The 26,654-nt window shown below is 36.7% G+C and overlaps 1 protein-coding gene across 7 annotated transcripts in view; it reads left to right on the top strand.

Moving 5' to 3' along the window:
* The first annotated feature begins 756 nt into the window (after positions 1-756).
* The window catches only part of LOC105220869 (protein still life, isoforms C/SIF type 2), a 297,627-nt gene continuing 271,729 nt past the window's right edge, over positions 757-26,654 (top strand). For all 7 annotated transcript variants that reach the window (XM_011197409.3, XM_029046004.2, XM_029046005.2 and 4 more), the window contains exon 1: positions 757-3,684. In XM_011197409.3, the coding sequence (XP_011195711.1) occupies positions 757-3,684 (2,928 nt within the window). The remainder of the gene's footprint in view (positions 3,685-26,654) is intronic.

Raw genomic sequence — 26,654 nt, 5'->3', positions numbered from 1 at the left:
CAGCCTTAACGCACACCAAACACACCGACTCCACAACTTGTATAAAGCCTGCGCACAGGCGCACCTAACGCGAACGCTCTCACAAAAATCACAAATCAACCGCGCGTCATTGCCGACAATCGTCCACTCCAACGCACCCGCAACCAACGCCTCCGCCCAATCGTTAGCTACAGCGCGCGCCCAATTAAGCTGGCGCGACAGCGAACTATACTCTAAAACACACCTAACCTACAGAGCGTTAACGAAAACCCAGCGGCGCTCATCTACAAATACCAACCAAAGACGCAACACACGAAAACGCGCGCATCTATTAGCGCTTCGAAGCGGCGCTGTCATCCGACAACCATACAAGGAAACAGACAACACAACACCACGCCACTGGACGTCGCAACTACACGTGGAACACATACGACGTCGAGCCGCCTGTGCGTCGCCTGTGCTGAATAGCCGCTCATTCTGGCCGCCTCACATAACAGCGAAAGCGATAACAATAATTCTGTTAGCGGCAGTGGCAGCGATAAGAAGTCCTTCTCGTTGCATTGCTGTTGCGTGATAGTCGACATAACGCCAGTTTCACAGTCCGCGCGTTTGACATCGGCAACAACGGCCTCGGGAAGGGATGTAACCGCTGGCGGCAGCGGCGGTGGTGGCGGCGGCGGCGGTGTACTCGGTGATGGTGTGTCACAGCTAGCGAGTAGCCTCTTCCGTTTTGGCAGCAAAAAGCGTGGCGTTTGCATTTGTAATGCCCAGTGCCGAATGCAGTCGCTGGAACAGGCACAATTGGGTCAACTGGACCCGGCGCTGAAGACACATCACGGCTCATTAGATCGACTGTTGCAGCAGCAGCAAGAGCAAATTGCTGCGCCGCAACACCAACAACTACAACAACGACCTAGCGCCACAGCCGTGCACTCGATAGGCGGTGTCATTGATGGTGGCGGCTCTGGTGCGCTGCTCGGCTCAGCCGATTCGGATGGTGACGGTGACGATGAGAAGGAGCCAGAGTTGCCGCCACGTCCACCGTCGCGCATAAAATCGCAAACACATGTGCGTCACATAAAAGAGGAATTCGATCGCGGCGTTGAAGTTGAGAAGTTCTATCATCAAATCAATGGCGACATATTTGAGATCACGCGTCGTGTGCGCGCACGTGATGAAGACACCATCGAACAGAAAGTGATCAAGCGCAAAGGTTCAGTGCGCTTGCCGCCAGAGCCACCACCACGACAGGCGTCGGCTGCGGCGTCAGCAACTGCAGCACATCCGCAGGTCTACCGCGCGCATGGTCATGGTCACGTGCATCAGCACCATGTGCACCGTCATGTGGTGGAGAGCGGCAAACCGCAGTTACCACCGCGCCGCCAAAAGAGTGCTGAAGAGGTGCCCGTCACCAAGAGTACGACGCGCGCACCAGAGGAATTGGAATGGTTCGATCGCAAAGCGCAACAAAGACACTCAGCGCGTTCAGCTGAAAGTGGCGCGGTGCGCGAGGAAACCATCGAATGGTTAGCGCGCCAAAGAGGGCCGGTGCGCACCTCCTCCGGTCCCAGTGAGATCACTGTGATGAAGGATGAGGTGCCCGATTGGCTCTTAGAGCATTTGCCACGCAAACGTTCCATGGCCGAACGGCCAACTGAATCGAAGACGAGCGCTGCTTCCTATGCCAAGGCGCTTAAGGAGGAGCTGGCGGAGTTGTTGAAGAAGCCACTATCTAGACAGAGTTCAGCACAACATAGCGAGTTTTCGTTACTCAAAACCGACATTGTTGAATGGCTAACGAAATTGCAGACGTCGTCACGCAGTTCGGCGCGCGAGGAAGCGCCACCGCCGAAAACACGTCGCGCGCATCATCGACGCAACGGCAGCGGTGATACGCAACGTTCGCATTCGCAAGAGGATGCCACTGTCGCACAACAGGCGGCGCGCAAGCGGCACTCGCTGGGTCACAGTGATCGCAGCGAGGAAGAGATGCTCGATTGGATTGCGTATCCGCTGAATAGGCTGCAATCGTTAGGCAAGCCACCGCAGTTGCAACAAGTACAGACGTTGGACCGGCGCCAACCATTCGTCGAGTTGCATCACAAACCGGCAATACCGCCGCTACACTCACAACTACACCAACAACCGCCTATATGTGCAGAACGCGAGCGGCGATCACATGAACGTTCGCGCGAACGCAAGCTGCGACATTCGGCGAGTGAAGTTGTCACGGCGCCCACCACCTCTGCCGCAGCACAAAGCCAATTGGAGCGTTTGTACGCCAAACCGCACAAGGAACGTTATCAATATGTGCCTAAGGATGCCAAGGATATGATAGGATTGCCTCCCAAGGAGAGCGCTATGACCACTGCCGCCACCACCAGCTCAACAGTACGCGAATCGAAGCGTGAACGTTCGCGCCGCCATCAGACACAACGTTCGGCCACCGTCTCGGACATGTCCGGTCATCACAACGGCGGCCTGAAACGCAAATCTTCATCTGCCGAACGTGCGCCACGTTCGCCATCGCCTTGCAATGATCCCGCCTGTCGTTTGCTCCCCATTTGCACTGATCCCCACTGCCGTTTCCTCGAATGTCAGACCATAGAACGCGGCGCCGGTATGACAGTGACCACGTCGGCGTCAACGATGAACCTCGCACGTCATCAACAAGTGGCGCGCGCACAAATGCACACAGTGCCTGCACACATAACGTCGGATGACACACCAACGCCGCCACCACCACCGCCTCCTACGACACAACAACAGCTGCAACAATTCCAAGCGGCACCACAGCGACGCCTGGTCATTTGTCATGAGTGTCGCTCGTGTGCGCCGTTACTCACCTGCCAGAATCGTAAATGCTTCAATGCCGCCAAGTGCAACTCACTGCCCCGCAGCGCAGCGGATTTCAATCGACTGCGCACCACACTCGCTCAGCCGCCGACAACACTCGACGACATCGAACCGGCGCCGGAGACGCCATCACCGCAAATGCCACGCCATCCCGGCATGCAATATCGCAGCAACTCTCAACCGAATACGCTGCAACGTGGCGACTCAGCGGCTGCCTTATGGCAACAGGACTCTATGGGCGCGGTGGGGAGCGGTCCTATGTTGACTAGCGGTATAGCAACGCATACCTTTGTCACGAGCTCTCAACCACCGCTGCCACCTTCATCGCTACACATCACGTCAGCGGCCAATGGACGTCACTACTATAACGGTCGCAACGGTAACGGTATATCACATCTGAACGGCACAAACGGCAAGCTTATGAAGTCCGCATCGGCGGCATCGTTGAATTCGCGTCGTCGTCGTCACAAAACGGTGCATTTCGGTGAGAATTTACTACGCGAAGTTTGTCAAAATCGTAAACTAATCAAAACTGAACAAGTTCCGTCCGGTTCGGCGCCGATGAAGGCCAACATCCAGATGCTGTACAATTTCGTGGAGGGCGTGTTGAGCGCGTGGGTCGACGACGACGAGGAGCAGGTGCGTTCCGGTGCCGAATCCGAGCCCGAACAGGGTACGATGGCACTGAAACCGATTTACCGTTGTAATCGACTGCGCTACCAGTGCATCAAACGTATCGTCGAGGAGGCGGCAGAGTTGCATGGCACTCTGAAGTTGGGGAATTCACGTTACCGGCACAGACATTGGCGCAGCACCGCCAAGCAATGCAACGAAATGTTTCTGCGAAAGGTAAGTTCATGGACATATTATTGAAAAGGGTTGCCACATATATTTAATTAATAAAAATTATAACAAATTGAATAAAAAATAAAATGAAATAAATTTATTTAGGTGACATTTAGTAAAAAATTAGAGAGTTGCCACCTGTCTGACTTATTATAAAATAAAAAAATATTTCAAACCATACACATTTGCAATGTAAGGTTCATTAAACATTTATGTATGTTGTTATAATAAATAAAAAATAAATTTTGTATTCAATATAAAAATTAATGACGAGGTTGCCACCATTTATACATTTTTGAAATGTAAAAAAACACCAAATTCTTTACAAATAAAAAAAGAAGTTCATAATAGCTGTTATTTATTACTAGAAAAATATGGCGTTTTGGCCTTGCCACCTAATCTCAAATGTAAAAGAATTAATATTAAAATATGGTCATAGCAATATACTGATTTCAAAAAAACTCAAAATTTCGATAATTAATTTAATATCTTGAAATATTTAATCGATTTCGATATTTTTTTTTCGATAAATATTATTAATTATTTTCTAATCTTTTTTTAATATCGATTATTTAAATGAATTGATATTAATCGATATTTTTATCAATAATTTTAATATTTGAATTTCTAAGAAATCGATAATTTTTGTTCTTTTTTCTAGAAATATGAATAAATAAGTTTTAATGATATCGATTATTTTTGAAATTTTTTTTGCCCCAAAAATATGTTATCAATAATTAGGATTTGTCATACAATGCAGGAAACGTATCTAAGCGACGTTGAAATTTTTTAATCGATAAATAAACGTTTCATAATCGATTTCTACATTATATTTTTATAATTATTTTCTAATATTTTTTTTATATCGATTATTTCAATTGGTTGATATTAATCGATAATTGTTATAGATATTTTGGTAGATATTAATCGATAATTGTTATCGATATTTTGAGTATTTACATTTGTAAAATAATCCAATTTTTTTTCTAGAAATATGAATAGATAAATCTGAATGATATCGATTATTTTTGAATTTTTTTTGCCCCAAAAATATATTATCGGTTTGTCAAGAAAAAGAAGTATTTGTTCTCTAAGAGTTTTAGGCTCTCAAAATCTTATTTTCACTACTCTTGTTGATTAAAATGTCTTCATCGTTTAATTTGTTCGCAATTTCCAACTGTTATCGGGATTACTAGTGCTACAATGCCAATATTTTCATATTCCCAATTAACAATTACAATATATTACACGTCGTTGTTGTTGTTGTCTGTGCAAATATTTTGTGCGAAAAATCAAAAATCACAACGCCACCCACACACAATGCACTCGAGTGTCAAGCGTGATTGACTAAACGATAATAAACATAAATAATTGCCAGCCGCATTAAACGCCTAATCCCAGTCTGTGTGCACCAAAGTGCTGGCAACTGTATTGTATAGGGTGAAACATTAGGGCTTTTGTGTTAACTCCCTGAATCAAATGGTGGCATTTTTGCATAGAAATATACAGTTATTTGGCTGGGAGTACAAATACAGGCGCATTAATCAGCGTAGTGTAAATTTTTATGGATATTAGGGTGGTTCTAAAAAAATCTAAAAGTCGATTTTTTCGAAATATTTGACTCGTAGAGTAATACTACTAACAAAAATAAGTAATACATAATTTTTTTTATTTTAAATTTATTAGGGTGTCACAAAAAAATTTTAATTTTCTGAAATATCTTTAATTAAATTATTTATTAGAATTTTAGAAGCTGAGTTTAAAAATTATAAAGTTTTTTTTCCAAAATTTAGTACCACCCTAATGTATAAGCACTGTCATACATATACACCGCAGCTATAATTGAAAAAAGGCGCTATAATAACTGTATTTACATATTTACAATAGCTTTTCAGCACACATTCTATCACTTCAGCTCATAAATACACACATACATACATACAATAAACGAAAATATTTGCGTGTCTGTGTGTGTGTGCGTTTGCCTCGTGCAACGCCATTATAATTCGCATAGAAATTACTTAATCCATGAAATGACATGACAGGCCGCAACAGCGGAGCGTCGCATAAAACAGTAAAGCAAATACACAAAAACAAAGCGAAAGTAAAGCAGCAACAACAACAACAATAAAAAATTCTAAAATGGCAAACGCATGCGCAACAACAATAACATCGCGGAAAAGCGTGCAATAAAGGGAAAATATACGAAAAAAGAAGCAACAACAAAAAGGAATATAGCATGCGACATTTATTGTTGTCACATTGCTTTTATTCACATTTTAGCGTATTTCCTCTTCTATTTATGCCGACGCATTTGGGAATGTCGCTGCTGCCATTGCCGCTGGCGTTTGGGCCGTTCAATGTTCCGCTTGTATGATTTTCTATGCGGTTGCTGGGATTTCAAGCGCCGCGCTTTTAACAAGTTACAGTCGTTTATAAAAGTGGTGGCACTTGTTCGGTGGTTGTCTCTGTATGTGCCTATATCCCCTTTGTTTGTTGAATTGTTTGATTTTTTTATGTATTGCAATGTGATTTTATGGATTATGCAGTTGCAATTTATTTGTCTCCTATTTTCAACGTTTTTTAGAAATCACATTGGATTTACTGTCATTTGTGTTAATCCAAATGCGTAATTTGTGAAGGTAGACTTTGGTCATGCTAACCGCATGCAGAATTATAAAATTTTATTTATATCATATATATTGTATATTCACATCGCAAGGTGTTAAAATAATAATAAAAATAATTTCTGAAATTCAGAAAATTGCAAATTGAAAATTGAAAGAAAAGCGATATAAACTTTCTATAAATATTTCCCGACAAAAAAAAGAATATTAGGTTAACAAATATCTCCGCTTCCGCTTTTTTGCCCTTTATTCAATGTGTTGTAAAAAGTGTTACAGTGATCGGATTTAGTTCAAATGGGCCCCGTTTCGTTCGATAATCTATTTCCATCTTGACGGCAACTTCATAATACCCCTCTCGTAGAAGCCTCCCTCCTCCTCCTCCTCCTTATTTGCGAAGAACTCGGACAGCCACTTTTCACAAGCCTCTTTTGAGTTCAACTTTACACCACCAAGGGCGTTCGCCATGGACAGGAACAAATGGTAATCACTTGGCGCTATGTCCGAGCTATATGGTGGATGCGGTAAAACCTCCCATCCGAGCTCCCATAGCTTCTGACGAGTCATCAACGAAGTGGTGGAACACTACACCCTTCCTGTTCGCCAATTCTGAACTCTTCTGGTCGATCGCTTTCTTCAAGCGGTCCAGTTATTCGCAATAGATGGTAGAATTAAGCGTCTTGCCATATGAGAGCAGCACATAGTGGATGATTCCCTTCCAATCCCACCAAACACACAGCAAAACCTTCCTGACCGTCAATTCTGACTTGGCCACTGTTTAGGACGATTCACCGGCCTTCGACCACGACCGTTTTCGCTTGATATTGTCGTATGTAATCCACTTTTCGTCGCCATGCACCATCCGCTCAAAATAAAAGGGTCGAGTTCGTTTCATTTCAGCAGCATATTGCAGCAGACCTTCGGTCCAGAAGGTTTTTTTGCGTCAAATCATGCGGCACCCAAACATCAACCTTTTTTTGTGTATCCAGTCTTCTGCAGATGGTTTAAAATGGTTTGGTGACTAACTTGCATCTCCTGGTCGATGTCACGAGATGTACTACGCTAACTAATAATGCTATATCAATCAAACTCTCTAGAGGCGTTTATGTACTACCTTATACAGTCTATAAATGGACTATAACCACGCCTACCTTCCATACAAAGGTTACCTTGAAAACTACTAAAAATGCTTTAATTCAGTAAGGAAAAACATCAGAAACCTTAAATTATATAGTACAGAAGGGTTGGACCCAAATTGGCATACACAATTGTAAATGGGTGTGGCTCCGCCCACTTATGGGTCAAAAACCTCCGATACTACTCCACCAATTTCAATGAAATTCGGTGCATAATATTTTGCAAATCGGTTCAACACTACGCCTGCTTCTCATATACCAGAACTTTGAAGTCGATCTGAATTGTTTACTTTACAATATATATATACAAAGTAAGCAATAGTGAAGATATCAGAACAGAACTTTGCACAAATACTGCATTTATAGCGTGGCATTGCCCTTCTAAAAATCGCCGAAATCGGAATAAGTTTCGAACATGAGGACCTCAGTGATTGTAATAATTTTTTTTACCGAAAATATGGATAAGTCTTACAGATATTTTGAAGAATTTTTTTTTATTATTTATTTTATTTGCAATCTATATAAAACATATAATAAGCAAATTGTTTAACAAAATCTTAAATTTAACTTATATTATTGATCTCCAATAAGGTCAATAATAATATACAATATACAAATGCTCTAATTCGTTGTGTGTAATATCTTAGCAAAATATATATATATATATTTTTCACTTAATTCCTAAATGGGAGATCTAGAACATGTCTTTTGAGTCTAATTGTTTCATTGCTTTCATCAAGCAACATAATTGCCAAAGGGTTGTCGTGATAACTAATTCTGCGCAAGTAAGTAGTACTACATCTTTTAATCTCATTTTTCACAAAAGACATATTAAGATCTGTATGAATGGCTTTATTTGTGATGAACCAAGGGGCGTTTGTAATTAATCTTAAAGTTTTTGATTGGTATTTTTGTAGATTCTCAATATTTGAGTTACTAGCAGTGCCCCAAAGTTGCACACCATGGGTCCATATAGGTTTCAGTATGGTTTTATATATTAGTAATTTATTTTCAAGATGTAATGGCGATTTATATCCGAGTAGCCAATAAAGCTGATTAGTTTTTATTTTTAATTGTTTATGTTTGGCTTGTATGTGCTGTTTCCATGTTAATCATTTGTCCAAATGAATGCCGAGGTATTTAACGCTATCAATTTTGGGAATTATATTACAATTTAAAAGTAAAGGAGGGCTGTCGTTTCACCTTAGTGTAAATAACACGTGCACAGATTTATCCACGTTTGCTTTGATTTTCCAGGTATCTAGCCAAGCCTGTATCTTATTCAATTCTTCTTGTACTAATTTAGTTGCATAGCTGTGTCATCAGCATAGGTAGCAATTAATACATTTTTAGTTTCAGGAATGTCAGATGTGAAAATCGTGTAAAGTACAGGACCAAGCACGCTTCCTTGTGGAACTCCAGCATTCATATATGTTATGTTAGATGTTTCGTCATTTATTTTTACATAAAATGACCTATCTGTTAAATATGATTTAAGTATTAAATACAATTGAGAGGCGAATATTTTTTTTTAATTTTTATAGGAGACCGTGGTACCAACCTTTATAGAATGCTTGCTGTATGTCCGGAAATGCAGCTGAGCAGTATTTCTTACGTTCTAAGGACTCAATGATATAATTAACTACCCAGTGACATTGTTCGGGTGTTCCGTGATATTTGCGAAACCTAAATTGATGTTCATGATGTTAATTAATATTAGGTCTACAACTTTGCTTCCGTCGTTTACCAATAGATGTCTCTAGGGTCGTTTTATATCGAACTTGGACATTTGCGTCAACATTAACCCAACAAAATATTTGCAGAGATCAGTTTGCATTCCAAACTTATTCTCAACTGAAAATGTCACTTTTTGAGCCGAATTCTCGACATTTGCGGGGAATTTAGCTTTTCTTCTTTAATCCTAAGAAAAGTGCGGCTGAGGCTCATCGAATGCTTTCGGATACGTACGGTGAGGGTGTCCTAAGTGAAAAAAAGGCCTTGAATTTACAACAAAAAACGGCGGAAGCAAAGTTGTAGACAAAATACAAAATACTCAATAAACTCGAGTTAAGATATCAAAGTGTCTGCAGGGTTCAGAACAAGTACCATGAAAGTTTACTTAATTTAATATCAAAGGATCTTATTGTATGTACTAAATTTTATTTTAAATCATCTTGAAATTATTTCTAAAAATATTATATGTATAATATATTAAATACATTTACAAACATTTTACTGAACTTGAGTTCCAACAATTAAATTAAATCCTCAAGCTCAAACTCGTGTGAAACAAGTGGCAATAAGTTATGGGCCACCACAGAGTATGTACGTTGCCAAAATTTGGCCGCAAAACTAATCAAAATAATCACAGTTAAATGCAACATAAATCTTGCGAGTGGCTAAAACACAGACAGCCAAGCAGGACACACTTGAGAGGCACAGAGTGCTTGAGGAACAGCGGAAAAGAGTCGAAAATTGAACGAAATAGCCGCAAGCGAACTAAGTACCAGCTGGGCCATAGCGATGGCTAAGAGATAACTAAAGGAGAGTGGTATGAAGAGAGAGTGAGAGAGGGAGAAGGAGTGTGAGCGATTGTGGCGCGTTTCAGCAAACTTCTTATATTACAAGTTTTGTCTACTTCTAGGCGCACTTACCAGCATATGTTTCACGCGCCAAGCAGACGTTTTATGAAATTTCAAGTTTCCCGAGCTCGAACTATTTTGAGCGCACAGGCACACATGTATAAATATTTATTGTAGAAATAGCGCCACACACACACACACATACACAGAAATAAGTGGGTGCCAGGCGTAAGCGCCGTTGTGTGCATGTGTTTGTGTTGCTCTAATGACTTTTGGCAACATTGCGCCAAAGCGAGCTCGGATTTAGCACACAGTACAACAATAGCAATAAACACACACACACACACATAAATATATATATATACACACGGCATACAAATGGATGAGTAACGCGTTCTCAAATTTCCACTTTGGCTGCCCATCACTCAGGGAGCGCGCGCGTCCGTCGTCAACGCCGCCGCCGTGGCCAAAGAGGCCAAGTGAGGGCAATTTCGAAAGTTAAGTGCAACCACACCCGCTTTGGGGCAACAGCGCACACACACAAAGTGTTGTATCGTTGCTGGAACTGTAAATGTGTGTGTCGGTGTGTTTGTGGGTCCGTCCAGTCGCCCAGTCGCTTAACCTCAGCGCACACTGTGTGCGGCTAAAATTTAAAACATTTCAGCTAAGATTTATGGTTTGCAGCATCTCAAGAGCAGAAGTTGGCGCACAAGCTGTACTACAACAACAATTCTTGTACAAGAACAACAACAACATACGCAGAAGAAACTACAACGTAGTACAACAACAATAGTTAGAACGTAGAATTGTGTCATGCAGTGCGGCAACATGGCAGCCATTGTTGTTGTTGTTGTTGCAATGCAATTCTATGCTTTTCCGCCATTTTCGCTAAAGAAAATTGCACACTTTTGTTTCGCTCGACGTCAGAGTGTATGTATGTAAGAGAACAACAACAACAAGGTAACAACTAGTCCGCGGTATGAGACGCGCGGCAACGCGTTGAGGCCACCGGAAACCACAATAACGATTACGTTCAGCCAACACTAATGGCGCTGACGTTGTTCGCTTGACGTTGCCGCTGGCTTTGGCTTTGGCTGCCTTTCAAATTGAAACTGATGGCAGTGGCGCTGCTGGCGCGCCGCTCCGCAGTACAATGTGCATTTTGAATTGTTTCAAATATCTTTAGAAATATTTCGAATGCATGGGAAATGGTTGTGTGTGTGTGTGTGTTTGAGTTCAGTGGAATAATGAAAAAAACCATTGTAATAATAGTGAAATTGTATATCGAACGTTTGCTGTCATGAAATGTGACACATAATGGCCATTGACGCCTTAAAGCGACACAATTATTGCTTGAGTGCTTTAAAATTGCTTAGGCGATGGATTGTAGAGTAGCACAGTATTTTTGAAAGAATCTCAAAGATGCTCCAATTTAAATGTATTTAGTAGTAGCATCATGTGGATATTCAGGCGAAAATTCTTAGAAATATACTCTTTAAGCTCGATAGAATTCCTTGAAAATTAATTTTAAATAAAATTTCGGAAAAAAATTGCTCTTCACAGCGTTATTTGTCAGAATTTCGAGTCAAATATCCATCCGCTAAGTGACGTTGATAACGAAAATTCTCCTAAAATCATACCTATCTTTTCCATTTAGCAGCTATTTGCATCACATTTCTCTCATATGAAAAAATATATTCGACCCATAAATATGTTCGATAGATGGCGCTCGAAATTCTCAAATCTTCAAACTCTTCTTAATATAATTTATGAATAATTATTACACTGTATCGCCCTAATGTGCGATTTACAATATGTCAAACTCAAAGACGTTAAGTTGACAATCGTACAAATTTCGTTGACATGTGTTTCCATTGCATTGAGAAAATTATTGAAATGTCGAATTCACTCGTTCTGACATTTCACACCAACTTGATTGACAAGCAATTGAGTTTTATTTCTTTACGTTGTCAACTTGGTACGAAAAATATTCGTATATATTTCTTTGGTTGCAATACGACTGTCATTGAATTTGTTGTAATGGATAACACACTTAATAAAAAACACTATTTTATATAGTAGCAATAAATTATATATCTTATTTCAAATGAAAATATTATCAAAAATATTTTATTTATTTATATAATTAGTTAAAATTAATCAATGAAATATTTTCTACTAAATTACCAATTAACCAAAAATATATTCTATATCTAATACAAAAATTATGTTTTTCTAATTTCAGGTGAGTTTCCCTTATAAATTATAAAGAAAAAATATATTCACATTATTTGAAGGTAAGTTACTTTTATTTATAAATAAGCATAGAGTACGCTAAGGGTGTCAAATCGACGAAAAAAAAACAACAATTAAGGGGTTAAGTGGGTTTCAAAATTTTAATATTAAAAAAAAACAAAAATGTTTGTCCTATTAAATAGTGCAATATGTTTAAAATATTATCCAAAAATATCAAATCAACCCGAGTAATATTCTAAGAGATATACCCTTTGGAAGTTCCGGGCATAAGGCCACGTCAGTATGAAAGTAAAATCTTAAACACATTTATCTCAAAACTCATTTTTCAAGTCGGTCGACAAGTAATCTCAAAAAGTTATGAAGCGATTTTGTTCAAAATTTGCACACATCTTCCAAATAACATTTCTAGTTAATGAACGAAGGGTTTTTTGTATCTATATTAGAACTATTTTTTTCTAGACAATAAATGCCAAAAATTTTACCAAAAAAGTGAGTTTTTTGGTTGAAATTCTGTCAAAAACTCAAATTTCAATATTTTCCTTCCTTCGTTTATTAACTAGATTTATCCATTTACTAGCGCAATACTTACAGTACTTAATGACTTATGATGTCCACGGCAAGCCCTTGTTTTTTAGACACGTCATGAGTGCCAACGGTTGAATTTTCGGAATTTGTAAATAAAAATAGTTACTTTCACGGAAGCTCATTCGTTGCGAATACATTTATTAAACAATAAGTGTTTGCTGGATTTTTAAACCCAAAATTAGATAAATTAATTAATTAATTAATTATTCTGGAATATATTTGCTGAAAAGCTCATGTCATTAATTACGTTTTTGTTCTTTCACCATTTTTTATGCCAATCTTTATAAAAACCTTATAATTTTTGGAATATTTTAAAAAATTGTTCAACTCACTACTTAATAGGCTATGAATAAAATGTTTTCAATTTACTCCTTTTTGTAAATAAATTAATTGTCATTCAATTAATTTTATAATTTCTCATTAAATTATTGTGAAATTCTCTCATCAAACAATTAATCACTGCTTAATTGCCATACAATTAGTGTATCATTCAATTAGTCTCATCAAATAATTAACAACTGCTTAATTGGCTTTCAGTTACTGTGTAATTGTCTCATCAAACAATTCACCACATTGTAATTCAATTAGTGGGTAATTGACTTATAAAATAATTAACCACTGCTTAATTGTCATTCAATTAGTGTGAAGTTGTCTCTTTAAACAATTAACCACCGTTCAATTGTCGTTCAATTAGTGTGAAATTCGCTCATCAAATAATTAACCACTGCTTAATTGTCATTCAATTAGTATAAAATTGTCTCAGCAACGAATTATTTATAAAATTCCTCTTCTCAGCAACCATTAAAATTTTATATTTCATTAAGCTGCTAAGAATGTTCCCACATAATTTAAAGACCCTCAATTAAAATCACACTTTAAAGCATAAATCGTAACTCTGATAAAATTATATATATAAATCATATCATGGCTCTTTGGATTGCAATCACTGACTTCGTTCACCGAATCGAACTGTGAATTATGACATGATTTATGAAGATTACAGTTACATAAAAATTGTTCACACATTGCTGACCGAAAATTGTCTCCATAAATTTCACATACTTGCAATGCAAGCCTTGTAGCTTCAACTCCTTAAATAAACTTTATAGTTCACATAAATTCCCCTTTAATATATTTTCTTTCAACTCACTAACCACTTTAATGCCTTTAATACTCGAGTGTTTGTGAAATAGGCAGCTGAGTAGAGTCAAAGTAAAATTACTTCACTTTCTTCTTTATATATTCATATAACTCTGCCATCGCAAGAACTTTTAAGCACTTTCATATATAAATCCGAAACTATACGCAACAACATAAAATAAAATATAATTGGTTGCAATGCCAAAGTAAATATATTAATGCGCGCAGGCAATTAAAAGCGCCTTTGCTTGAGTATTGAAAATTGTGCGAAATCGAAGCGGAAACCACAACCGTTAAGTAAACAGAAATAAAGCTGCGTTGTAAGTAAACAAAAACAAATAAATATGTAGAACAAAGCGAAAAGGCTGCCCGGTACACCAAGAGCCAACGTTGGTCAGCCACACATTTACACACACTGTTTGCCTTATAAAGGCGAAGTCTACGACCGCTGTCTGACATTTATTATTGTGGCGACAGTAAATTCGGATGGGAAGTGGCAACGGCAACGACAAGACATGCAATAAAATGTATGCCTACAAACATACATGTGAATTCATATGGAAAGGCAAACTGAGATGAAAGTAAAGTGCGTACATGCTGTGCTTGTGATTTAATATTAGGGTGGGGCCATTTGTGTGAGCGAATTTTTATATACGCTGTGAACTCAATATTTAGAGCTTCTACAGCTTTTTATACAATTTTTAGATTCTGTAAAACTCGCCTTAAAATGATTAAGCCTAAGTTCTACTATTTCTGAAATTTTTTAGAGTCAAAGGAAACTAATTTCTCAATAAATTGAGTTGAGTTTTAAGCCTAAGGAAACTTTTTAATACTCCAAACAAGTTTCTCAGAAAAACTTAAGCTTAACTTTTATTAAACTTAAGTTCACTTCAACTTCACTTATGATTTAAAGCAATATTTAGTTGAAAACCGCTTGTTTTCCTTAACTAATTCTAGAGTTTCCTTAATTTTTCTTATTTAATATGGAGTTAAACTTATGAAAAACTTAAATACACCGTATCAGAAGCAATTCTAGGTGTACTCCTAAATTGTCCTAACTGATAAATTACTATTTCGTTTATTAAAACGTGAAAACTTAAGCAAAACTTAGTAAAACCTAAGTTAAAATTTAAAACTATTCGGTTAACAATAATATCAATCGATTTTAAAGATTTCACAAAAAAAAGTTGTTTCCTTAAGCAAAAACTTAAGCCAAACTTAGCTAAAACTTATTAAAAACTTAAGTTAAAATTTAGAACTTTTCGTTTAACAATAATATCAATCGATTTTAAAAGTTTCACAAAAAAAAGTTGTTTCCTTAAGCAAAAACTTAAGCCAAACTTAGCTAAAACTTATTAAAAACTTAAGTTAAAATTTAGAACTTTTCGTTTAACAATATTATCAATCGATTTTAAAAGTTTCACAAAAAAAAGTTGTTTCCTTAAGCAAAAACTTAAGCCAAACTTAGCTAAAACTTATTAAAAACTTAAGTTAAAATTTAGAACTTTTCGTTTAACAATAATAGCAATCGATTTTAAAAGTTTCACAAAAAAAAGTTGTTTCCTTAAGCAAAAACTTAAGCCAAACTTAGCTAAAACTTATTAAAAACTTAAGTTAAAATTTAGAACTTTTCGTTTAACAATAATATCAATCGATTTTAAAAGTTTCACAAAAGAAAGTTGTTTCCTTAAGCAAAAACTTAAGCCAAACTTAGCTAAAACTTATGCAAAACTTAAGTAAAAATTTAGTACTTTTCGATTAACGTTATTATCAATCGATTTGAAAGATTTCACGAAAACAAAAGTTGTTTCTTGAAGCAAAAACTTAAGTGAAACTTAACCTCGACTTATGTAAAACTTAAGATGAACTTAAGTATATTTCATTAAGATGTTTCCTATTTTCTCTAAAGACTTTAACTTTTATATTTCAATTTTTTTTCCTATAACTCCAAAATTATGTGAACACACCCTAATGTGTATTCATTAAATTGTAGACGACTTTCGTTGACATTTCGTTTCGTTCATTTTACTCAACAACGATGATTGCTTCGCTGTCAATACCTATGTACGCCCAAATATATGTATATATGTAAATTTGTTGTTGTTTCTGCTTTTCGTCAATTTCGCAATCAAATGGGAGCAATAAAATTGCCGTAAATCAAAGCGAAGCGAACAGCTGAATGTGGGATTAATTTGTTTGACAGCTGCTAAAGTACTGCGCTGCGATTCACCTGCACGAACTGTGTTAATATTAAGTTTAAAAAGTAATTATGTCGAACAAAGGAGAGACAATTCTGGGAATCAACTTAGATAAATATATTGATTAAATAAAGAAAAATCTTTCGAATTTGAGAGTATAAAAGATTTTTTGTAGAAATCTTAAATAATTCATTACAAATTTAATTATTTTTAAGACTGTATGATCAAGATGAGTAGATTAATCATGTTAGTCTCATATAAAAGAAGCGTTAAGCTTTACAGAAAGCTTATAATTGAATTAAAATTGCCCAAAAACTTATTTTTGCTGCCTCAAATGTGCTTATGACAACTCTACTTTTCTTTTAATAATATTTAGCTAAATATATTTATTTATAGAATTTCTTGTATTTCTAATATTTGCTCCGAAAACAAATTTTCCTCTATCAATTATTAAACACAGCACTTTATTATTCATAGTTATGGCACCTCGGCATTTTTCCAACCATTAAAATTGCTTTGAAGCGTCATTTTACTCTCCTTGCGTTGCTCATTTTGAATTCAAATTTAATTCGATTATTTATTGACGCCGTTATTATTTACAAACTCTGACTCTCCGACAAAATTTCTGCAGCGTTTGTTGACTACATTTGACTACAAAATAAATACATATGTAATATTTGTATGTATATTTGGTTGTAACCGTTTTTCATATCCCTCATTGAATTAGTAATGATTTTCAATTTATTGTTGTTTGCGCTTAGATATGAAATAACAGTACAAATGTATACATTGAACATTATTGCTTGAGGCAAATAACAAACTGATGTATATTTTCTATTGAAAAAATATTTACATTATTATTATTGGTATGTTTGTATAGCTTTTTAGAATATATTTATGTCCAGTGATCAAATTTTATTAATACAACAGAGGTAGCTGCTCATAAGCTGTCAAAAAATGGCTTTGGAAACAGTTTTTTTCCTGGTTAAAATAATTTCAGTGAAATATCTTTCAGTGTTCTAAAAGAGAAAATATATTTAAAGCATTGCCTACATTTAGGATGATGTCCTATATTGCCTACCTTTAGGATGATGTTCTTCATTTGGATATGAGAGCAAATATCAAACTGTCTTAGTGCAATACCGCTAGCACTGAATATTATGAAATTTCGGGAACTTACTGACAGTTTAAAAGACATTGAACCGTAAGAAAGTATAAGAAATAAAATATTAAAAACATAATTTTTAAGGAAGAAGGAGTGCCAAAGGAGATACATGTTCAAATGATATTTATTGAAATCTCTAAAGATTGAATAAAAAGTTCATTTTTGTGTCAAAATAATATTTAAACAAAATATAAAATATTTTTTTATAAAATAAAAAAAAATTAAAAAAAAATATTTAAACAAAAGCACTTATTACTGAAAATTTTTAAGTCAAGAAGTTGGTTTCCCTTCAGTTCAGTTCAGTAAGTTTACATAGTTACTTCTCCAACATTTTTATATATCTTTCGTGCTCTGATTTCATTCGAAAAAAATTAAATTTATTTTTTTATGCTCGAAGACTTAATTTCTGTTCGTTATCTTTTATAATTCACTATAATCTTCGATTGTTACGTATACGCCATGGCGACCAACGATTTCAACAAAGTATACTTTCATATATATATAATTGTTACCATCGAGTTTGATGCATCTACTACAAGAATCTTTCAACTTTTCGAACCAAATTTTTTAGTAAAGAGAACGATTATGCCTTCACTGTCTCTAAATTTCTCTCCAAGGACCATTTTCTTCAGATGTGAAAGTAACTAAAAGTTTATGGAGGGCAGATCCGAAGAATGTAGTGGCGGTTAAAGCAATTCGAAGCCCAATTCGTGCATTTCATTAATTTTTATTGAGCAGAGCCCGGTTAAAAGCCTTTTCACACAGAAGCTAATTGATCAATTAACCGGCCTCTGTTCGATTAAAACGCTAATACGATCGATTTACCATACAAATCTGCATTAAGTTTTAATTGAATTTTAATCGACTTGAAAATGAAATGCAACTCTGCGACAAAGACGTACGTTCTTTGTCTGCGATTGGATGTATTTTTTGCTAAAAAAAAAAACTTCGGTAGATGTCGCTGCTAAAAACTAGCAATCAGTTGATGAAACTTACCAACTTCTAATGAAAATGAAAAACAAACATGAGTAACAGCTGTGTGAAGGCCAAACAATTGTTTCTCAAACAAAATTTGAATTGATCAATTAATATGGGTGTGTGAAAAAGCTATAATTAATCAATTAGCTCCTCTGTGAAAATGCTATTACTAACTTTAAAGCATAAACTTACTCAGTTAAGTTCATTTTCTAAGAGTTCAAAATCATTTTACATTCAAAACGTAATTTATAACCGATGGATTAATTTTTATGAATTCAATGTTACGTATACGCCGTATGGTACGGTAGAGAAATTGTACAATTTCGTAGTTATACTAAATATTTTTTATTATGCTATTTTTTTTATAAATTTAATCAATTAATTTTATTTCTTTTGATATTAACATACATATTTTTAACGGTTATTAACTAAATATTATATTTTTATAAGAGCTTTGAAGGAAGAAAAAAATTTCTAAATATTATCAAGACAAAGCAATATTTCTCTCCAGCATATTAAAAATTACTTGCGTCTAAAAATATAAATGATAGCACGATTAATACGAAGACAAGTTAGACAAACACGGTGTCTGCTTGTCCACACTCATCAACATTTCTTTACGCACACCACAAATGTAGTCTACTTTAAGGCGCTTGTCAGCTGTCACTTTTACAAATAACTGTATAACAGCGGTACATTCTGCACTTTATATAAGCAAGCCAGCGCGTTTAAACATTTGTCTTCAGCTACTCCCTGCTTGTTAGTTGTCCTTCGGCAAATCACTTTGACTGTCACAAGCTTTCATACCTGCGGATAACCGTTAGCATATGCGTGTGCGTGTGTGTGTGTCAACGCCATCAACATATAATCAACGCCTAACACCTGTACAAATTTCAACCGTTACTAACACAAATAAAACTCGAGAGTGTTTAAAGAGTAAATTCATGACTAAAAGCTCTGGTGCAAAGAGACATACATACATTCACACCCTTGAGCCTACATTTGTTGTTGTATAAAAATGGTACAGTGCATCAGTGGGTGTGTGTGTGTGTCTGGTGAAATTTACATTAATAAAAATGAAAGACAAATGCCATCATTTGTGACGCAAAGCAATACTCAATGGGTGACATAAATGCGTGTGTCTTTGTATCGGTGTGTGTGTCTTAGAATATATCAAAAGACTTTATACCGACTTGTATCCATAAAATCAATAAATGCAAATAATAGCACGAAGCATCGCTGAAAGTGTGACATCGTAGGCAACAACATCGCTTCGCTTTCATTTTGCTATCGAATCGGCAGTGTTGTAAATTGTCGCACATTTAGACTTGTTGGAAAGGCGGAGAGAGGAAAATTGGGGAGAGGAGAGTTGGGGAGAGGAGTGCAGAGAATTCAAGGATGAAATAAATTGCCTAGAAATCTTTCGACATTAATTTGAAAATATTTTCCAACTCGCTTAATGATAAGCAATACTCACCAGATAACGGTGACTAAAAGCGATAAGGTGGAGACAAGGAGATGTGCATTTGAAAGGAGCTCCTATTTTGATACTTAAAAAGCACCTAAGATATTTTTAGGCAGTTACAGTTAAAGGACACTCAGTATACACATTCGTATATATTTATAATTGAATATAAAGAACTCACCGAGTGGTGATTTTACCATTTCGAACATTTAAAAAATAAAAAACAAATAATATTTTTTTAGTATTTGAGAAAAATTTATGAAAAAAGTCCTTCGAAAAAGTTAATCCTTGTTATCCTTTCGGCACAAAAATATATATTTAATATATATGTATGCAGGTTTTCGAAGAAAATCATGTGTGAAGTGCAGAAGGATTTTTTCGAAGAACGTTGCATATATCCTGTGTCTTCATATATTGATTGGCAAATATCTCCGCTTCCGCTTTTTTGCTCTTTATTCAATGCCTTAAAAAAGTATTACAGTGATCGGATTTAGTTCAAGTATGAGCCGTTTCGTTCGATAATCTGTTTCCATCTAGACGGCAACTTCATAATACCCCCTCGTAGAAGCCCCCCATCCTTATTTGCGAAGAACTCGGATAGCCACATTTCACAAGTCTCTATTTTGAGATCAACTTTGCACCACCAAGGGCGTTCGCCATGGACAGGCACAGGTGGTAAACACTTGGCGCTATGTCCGTGCTATATGGTGGATGCGATAAAACCTCCCATCCGAGCTCCCATAGCTTCTGACGACTCATCAACGAAGTGTGTGGTCTGGCGTTGTCCTGGTGGAAAACTACACCCTTCTTGTTGGCCAATTCTGAACGCTTCTGGTCGATCGCCTGCTTCAAGCGGTCCAGTTGTTCGCAGTATATGGTAGAATGATGCGTCTGGCCATATTGGAGGAGCTCATTATGGATGATTCCCTTCCAATCCCACCTAAACACTTCCTGGCCGTCAATCCAGGCTTGGCCATTGTTTGGCACAATTCACCGGCCTTCGATCACGACCGTTTTCGCTTGATATTGTCGTATGTGCTCCATTTTTCGTCGCCATTTACCATCCGTTCCAGAAGGTTTTTTTGCGTCAAATCACGCGACACCCAAACATCAAGCTTTTTTGTGTATCCTTCCTTCTGTTGATGGTTTAAAATGGTTTAAGATGGTTTAAGTGACTAACTCCCATCTCTTGGGCGATGTCACGAGCTGCCACATGCCGGTCTAACTCGATGTTTTCCATGATTTGAACGGTATTCGTCGTCGCAGGTCTTAAGCCAGCAGGCTTATCCATGGTGGCGTTTTCAGCCACTCTGAATCGTCGAAAGCATTCCTCCGCAGTTCGAAGTGATAGAGTACCATCTCCTAAAACACCATTAATCTCACGAAATGTTTCTCTATCGGATTTGCTTTTACCGAAGGAAAACTTTAAAATAACGCGAATTTCGCCGTTAGTGGGCTCCATGTTTACACGTCTATAACTGTTAAATGCAATATCCAAACTAATCATGCATAGCGTCGTTTAGTAGGTTATGTCAAGACTTTTCAAAGATGTGTACTATTGCCAGATACGAACTCGGTAGCGCTTAATAGATAGTCTCGAGATTCCAAAGACAAAAAGGCGGAAGGGAGATATTTACCAACCTAATATTAAGTAAGTATGAATGCAGTTTTTCGAAGAAAAACATACGAAAAGTACGGGAGAATTAAATTTTTTCCAAGGACATTGCATATATCCTGTTGTTTCTAATATATGAAATATAATTTTAATATTTTTGTTTTAAAAGTGTTTGAGATTCGCTGTATACATATATTTATAATATAATAAGCATATAAAAAATATTCATAATTCCATTTTTTGTATATCCTTCGAAAAACTTATAAAGTCCTTGATATGGGAAAAATAATAAATTAATTTAAATTTTTTTAACAATATTAAGAAAGGATATCACAAGTATCCTTGCAAAAATTTGATGTCCTTGTAACACAAATATTTTTTCAATGATGTGAAGAAAGTTTTCTATTGAAAAAAATCATTCCAGCAGTGTTCAGTGATAAACATTTTCAAAGAACATCTTAATATCCTTTATTTTATTTTTAGTGAAATTGTATTTTTCGATCAAATTATAGTAATTTTGACGGCTATGAGCAGTTTACAAAGTTTTATTTCAATTTTTATTTAAAATTTTATAAATTTTTAGAGCACAAAATGAAAATATTATCGCATGTATATAGATCTATGAACATTAGGGCCTCACATTGTAATCACTTCCTCGATTTTATTCTTTTTTTTTTGTGTTTTTCTCAACGAAACAAATGAAGCGTTGTTAATTTAACGAGATTATTATTTTTTTTTTTTGACTGTAAATGCGCTGAAATCGTTAAACACCAGCCAAGAAGCTTACAGCGCACAAAAGTAGACAGCAATATTATACATAAGATAAGCAGGCGTACTACAGACAGGCAGTAATGAGGCGAAAACGCCAGAATTGTTTACAATTTCTGGAGTGAGCAAACATACACGCATATCCAAAGGCAGGAAGTGTAAAAATGTAATTGAGCATAAAGTAAAAATGCCAAAGAAATCAACAAAATATTTTTAATAAAATGGAAAACTTCCAAAAAAACACACACACATTCGTAAAAAGTGTGTACAAACAACTTGAAGGTAAACAAAACCATAAAAGTAATCAAATTGTTTCAAACACGCACACTCTCTCACATGCTTGTAAATATGTATTTATGTGTTTAACGCATAATTTTTATACAAGCATAAATCCTTCAGCGCTTTAGATAAGTGACGGTCATTATGTGTATATGACATGCACTCACTCAACTGGCGCACAGAGGTACACTAAAAGCACTTATGAACTAAGGTGCTTTTGTATATATGCATGTATGTATGTGTATGTATGTGTGTGTAGTTTCATATTATACCTTAGTCGGTGGCATTATCCTGCGATAGTGTGCAATTTATCTTCATCAATTTAAGTTGCGCTGACGAAACAACTTACTGGCTTTGCTTTATTGTCGCCTTAAGTCAACTGGGGAAAATTATGGCATTGTGTGTGTGTGTGGGTAGCAGGTGTAACGACCCATTTAGTTGTAGTTGAGTCTGTGATACATACAAATAATTTTACATCTCTGTAAGAGACAAGGTAGCGCATATTAGCAACATAAAAGGTGTTATACTTGAAGACTTGAAGAGAGTAATCAAGAGATGGACTAGAATGTTATAAAATGACTTATTCATCATCAGTTGTCTTCTAAAAGTGGTTTCTTAAAATTTCATAAAACCACTCTATACATTTTGTTAAAATTAAGCATAGCGTCTGCTTCTCTTCTCTCACTCTTAAAATCCTCATAGTCGCTTTTAGAATTAGGCGATCAGCATATTGTTATACCTTTGATTACTTTGCAATGTCTTCCTCTCTCCCCCTCTCGCTTTGTCTCAGTCTTGCTCTCCTCCTCCACTCTATTTCTCTCACTCCATGTTGCTCTTTATCTCTCTCTTTCATTGTCTCTTACTCTATCTATTAACAAAGTCCTTATAAAGCTTGAAAATATAAAATATACATCCTTTAAAAATTCAATCTTAAAATTAGACAACTTTGCATGGTATTTCTCCTACTCTCTGTCTCTTTTTCTCAGTCTTGCTCTCACTCACTCACTCTGTTTTTCTTAAACTCTCTCTCTCACTATCTTTACTCGCTTTCTCACTCGAGAGATTTAAAGATTCTTAGATATTTGATAACTTTGCAAGGTCTTACTCTCTCTTACTCTCTCTCACTCTCAATCACCATCTTTCTCTTACAAAGGTCATAGCGATCTGAAAATTCTTATGCATTTGATAACTTTGCAAGGTTTTGCTCTCTCTGTCTCACAAACTCTCTTTCTCTCTCTTATAAAAAGCTCATAGTCGGCCTTGGAACGAAGCGATCTAAAGATTCTTAGACTATGGTATTTTGGTTAAGTCCTCTCTCACTCTCAATTACTATCTTTCTCTTACAAAGATCATAGCCGCCTGAAGATTCTTATATATATTTGATAACTTTGCAAGTTCTTGCTCTCTCTGTCTTTCTCTTAGTCTCACAAACGATCTTTCTCTCTCTAGTCGGCCTTGGAACCAGGCCGTCTAACGATATTTGTTAAGTCTTAAGTATAACTTAGCTGCGAGACCTTCCTCTCCTACTCTTACCATCTCAATCTCTCACTCTCGCCCTTTATTTCTCTCACTCTTTTCGATCTCTCACTCTCTCATTCCCTCATCCTTCTCTATTTCTCACTCTCACTCTGTCTTAAACAAACTCGTAGTGAAGTTATCATATAGCTTTTGAAATCTCTCAGTAATCTTAGAAAGTGAAAAGTTTCCCAAATTCTAATTATGGTTTAAAAAATTTAGGTAAATAATGAATTATCCGCTGGAAGTTCCACTTTAGACCTTGTGAAATGATGCAGCCCCTTGACTCAACTTTTACCTAATAAAAAAAATATAAAATAGACAATTTTTAAGATTCAAGTGAATAAGTATTTGGGGTTTCTAGTCTTTAAAGCTTTCTACAATACCCGAAGCTTCATTGAAGTTCCATAATGAGTCCAGCTGCATTATATTTAAGAGATGATTAAGCTTTTCTGAAGCTTGAGCTTTCAGCGCTTTAATCCGTTATCACTCCTCAAAGCTCAATGAGCTATGAAAGCCAAAGAACTTGAAAAGTTCACTATGGAGGCTCTGTTAAAAAAAAATTATGCATTATGGACTCCGTACGTGCCTCTACTGGTAAAGAATCTCCGAAAGCTGCATTAAGAGACCGAGACCGCTACAGTTGAATAATGCGGTTATTGCTATGCAACTGAGACTGTTTATACGTAAAATTTATTATTTCGATTTTTTTTTAATAGTTTTCAAGCGCTTTCTAAAACTTGCCACTGCAGGCACATAGCAACCGCCAGTCACTGCAACGCTGACACCGCCGCCGGTTGCCACTTCCGCTGCAAGTCCAAACCAAAGGCCGCCAATCAGTACGGTTCAATGCAATGCGCTGCATTATTTACTTTGAAGCTTCATTATTTCGCTGACTGTTGAGCGCTTCCGTTGCACATCAAGCTGTGCAGAGAGGAAGTGGCAGAGAGTGTAAATAGTAGAAGAAGGAGAGAGGAGAGGGAAACAGAGTCCAATTGCAGTGAGCGATTGCAAGAGTTTGCAAGTTCGTTCGTGTAAAAATAAAATAAAAAATAACAACAACAAACAAAACTTTATTTGCGCTGCAGTCATATTTGAAACTTTTGAAAATTGCACGGAAACGGAAATGAAAATATTACATAATATCCGCTGATTTGCAAAATGTGATGACAGCAACAGCAACAATTTCGATAACGGCATACACATCCTGCATGATTTTGAGGTTATTTTTGGGAGAGGTGGGGATTTTTTTGTATTTCAATATTTTTGAAGAATATGTGTGAGTGTTAGGGGTTGCCGTGGACTCTTGACAACCCAAAAATTAATTTCGAAAAATGCAAAAAACTCTCAAATCCTTTCACATTTGTATTTACTTTATTTCACCTTCATTTGCTATGAATTCCCCAAGTAGACGCCTCCTACTATCCATCCCATTGTGGCAACAATACACAAACAAACTCCAAACACACACCCACACACACATATACCGACCACCGTCTATCGCCACCATCAAAGCCAATAAAATGTCATAACAAGCAGCAACATGGCGTCGCCTTTTGTCAACTGTCCGCAGCTAGTTAACAATTTTTCAATTTGTGGACACATCCATTTGCCAGCGCCAGGTTTTTGGCGACACTCAACAGCTAATTTCGTGCAAAAATTAAGTTAGAACACACACAAACACACGTACACACACAGGCAGGCATATGCACTTAATTTCGAAATTTTCGAACCTTGACACCCACGGTGCCAAGCGGCGCGCTTACAGCATAACTGTTGATAAATATGTTTGTGTGTGTGTGGGTGTGCGCTTCGTGGAATACGCTAAAGTTGCCAACTTGCCAATAGAAGAAAAGTTTTTCGGACAGCAGCCACGAAGTTTTTTGGCAGCAGCAACAGCAGCACAACAATAGCTGCCACCTGCTGGCGTAGCGCACGAGCTGTAACTGCAGACAAATTTCAGCGAAATACATACAGACACATACATATCAGCTGTACCATTTCCGCTCCAACTTTTGTTAGCGACCAAACAAAAAAAAAAATGAAAATCGAAAAAATTGTTTCCTAACCTTTTTTCGATTTTTATATTTGTATACCCTGAACAAGGTATATTAAGTTCGTCACGAAGTTTGTAACACCCAGAACGAAGCGTCGGAGGCCCTATAAAGTATATATATAAATGATCAGTATGTTGAACTGAGTCGATTTAGCCATGTCCGTCTGTCTGTCTGTCCGTCTGTCTGTCTGTCTGTCCGTCCGTCTGTCTGTATATACACGTTTTGTATATATATCGTTATATATCGTTTTGAAATTTTGCATATGTTATTTTCTCTTCAAGAAGCTACTCATTTGTCGGAACTGCCGATATCGGACGACTATATCATATAGCTGCCATACAAACTGAACGATCGGAATCAAGGGCTTGTATTGAAAACTTCCGCATTTTACTACATTTCTTCACGAAATTTAGTGTGAGTTATTGCTCATCCAAATAATTTAATCTCCGAAAAAATTGTTCAGATCGGTTCACTATAACATATAGCTGCCATACAAACTGAACGATCGGAATCAATGGCTTGTATGGAAAATTTTCGCATTTGACGTGGTATCTTCACGAAATTTTGTGTGAGTTATTGCTCATAGAAATAATTTAATCTCCGAAAAAAT

The sequence above is a fragment of the Zeugodacus cucurbitae genome, chromosome 4 (assembly GCF_028554725.1).
Source record: "Zeugodacus cucurbitae isolate PBARC_wt_2022May chromosome 4, idZeuCucr1.2, whole genome shotgun sequence".
Lineage (NCBI taxonomy): Eukaryota > Metazoa > Arthropoda > Insecta > Diptera > Tephritidae > Zeugodacus > Zeugodacus cucurbitae.
Note: the sequence above shows the minus strand (reverse complement) of the source record. Positions and strands in the feature narration are given on the sequence as shown.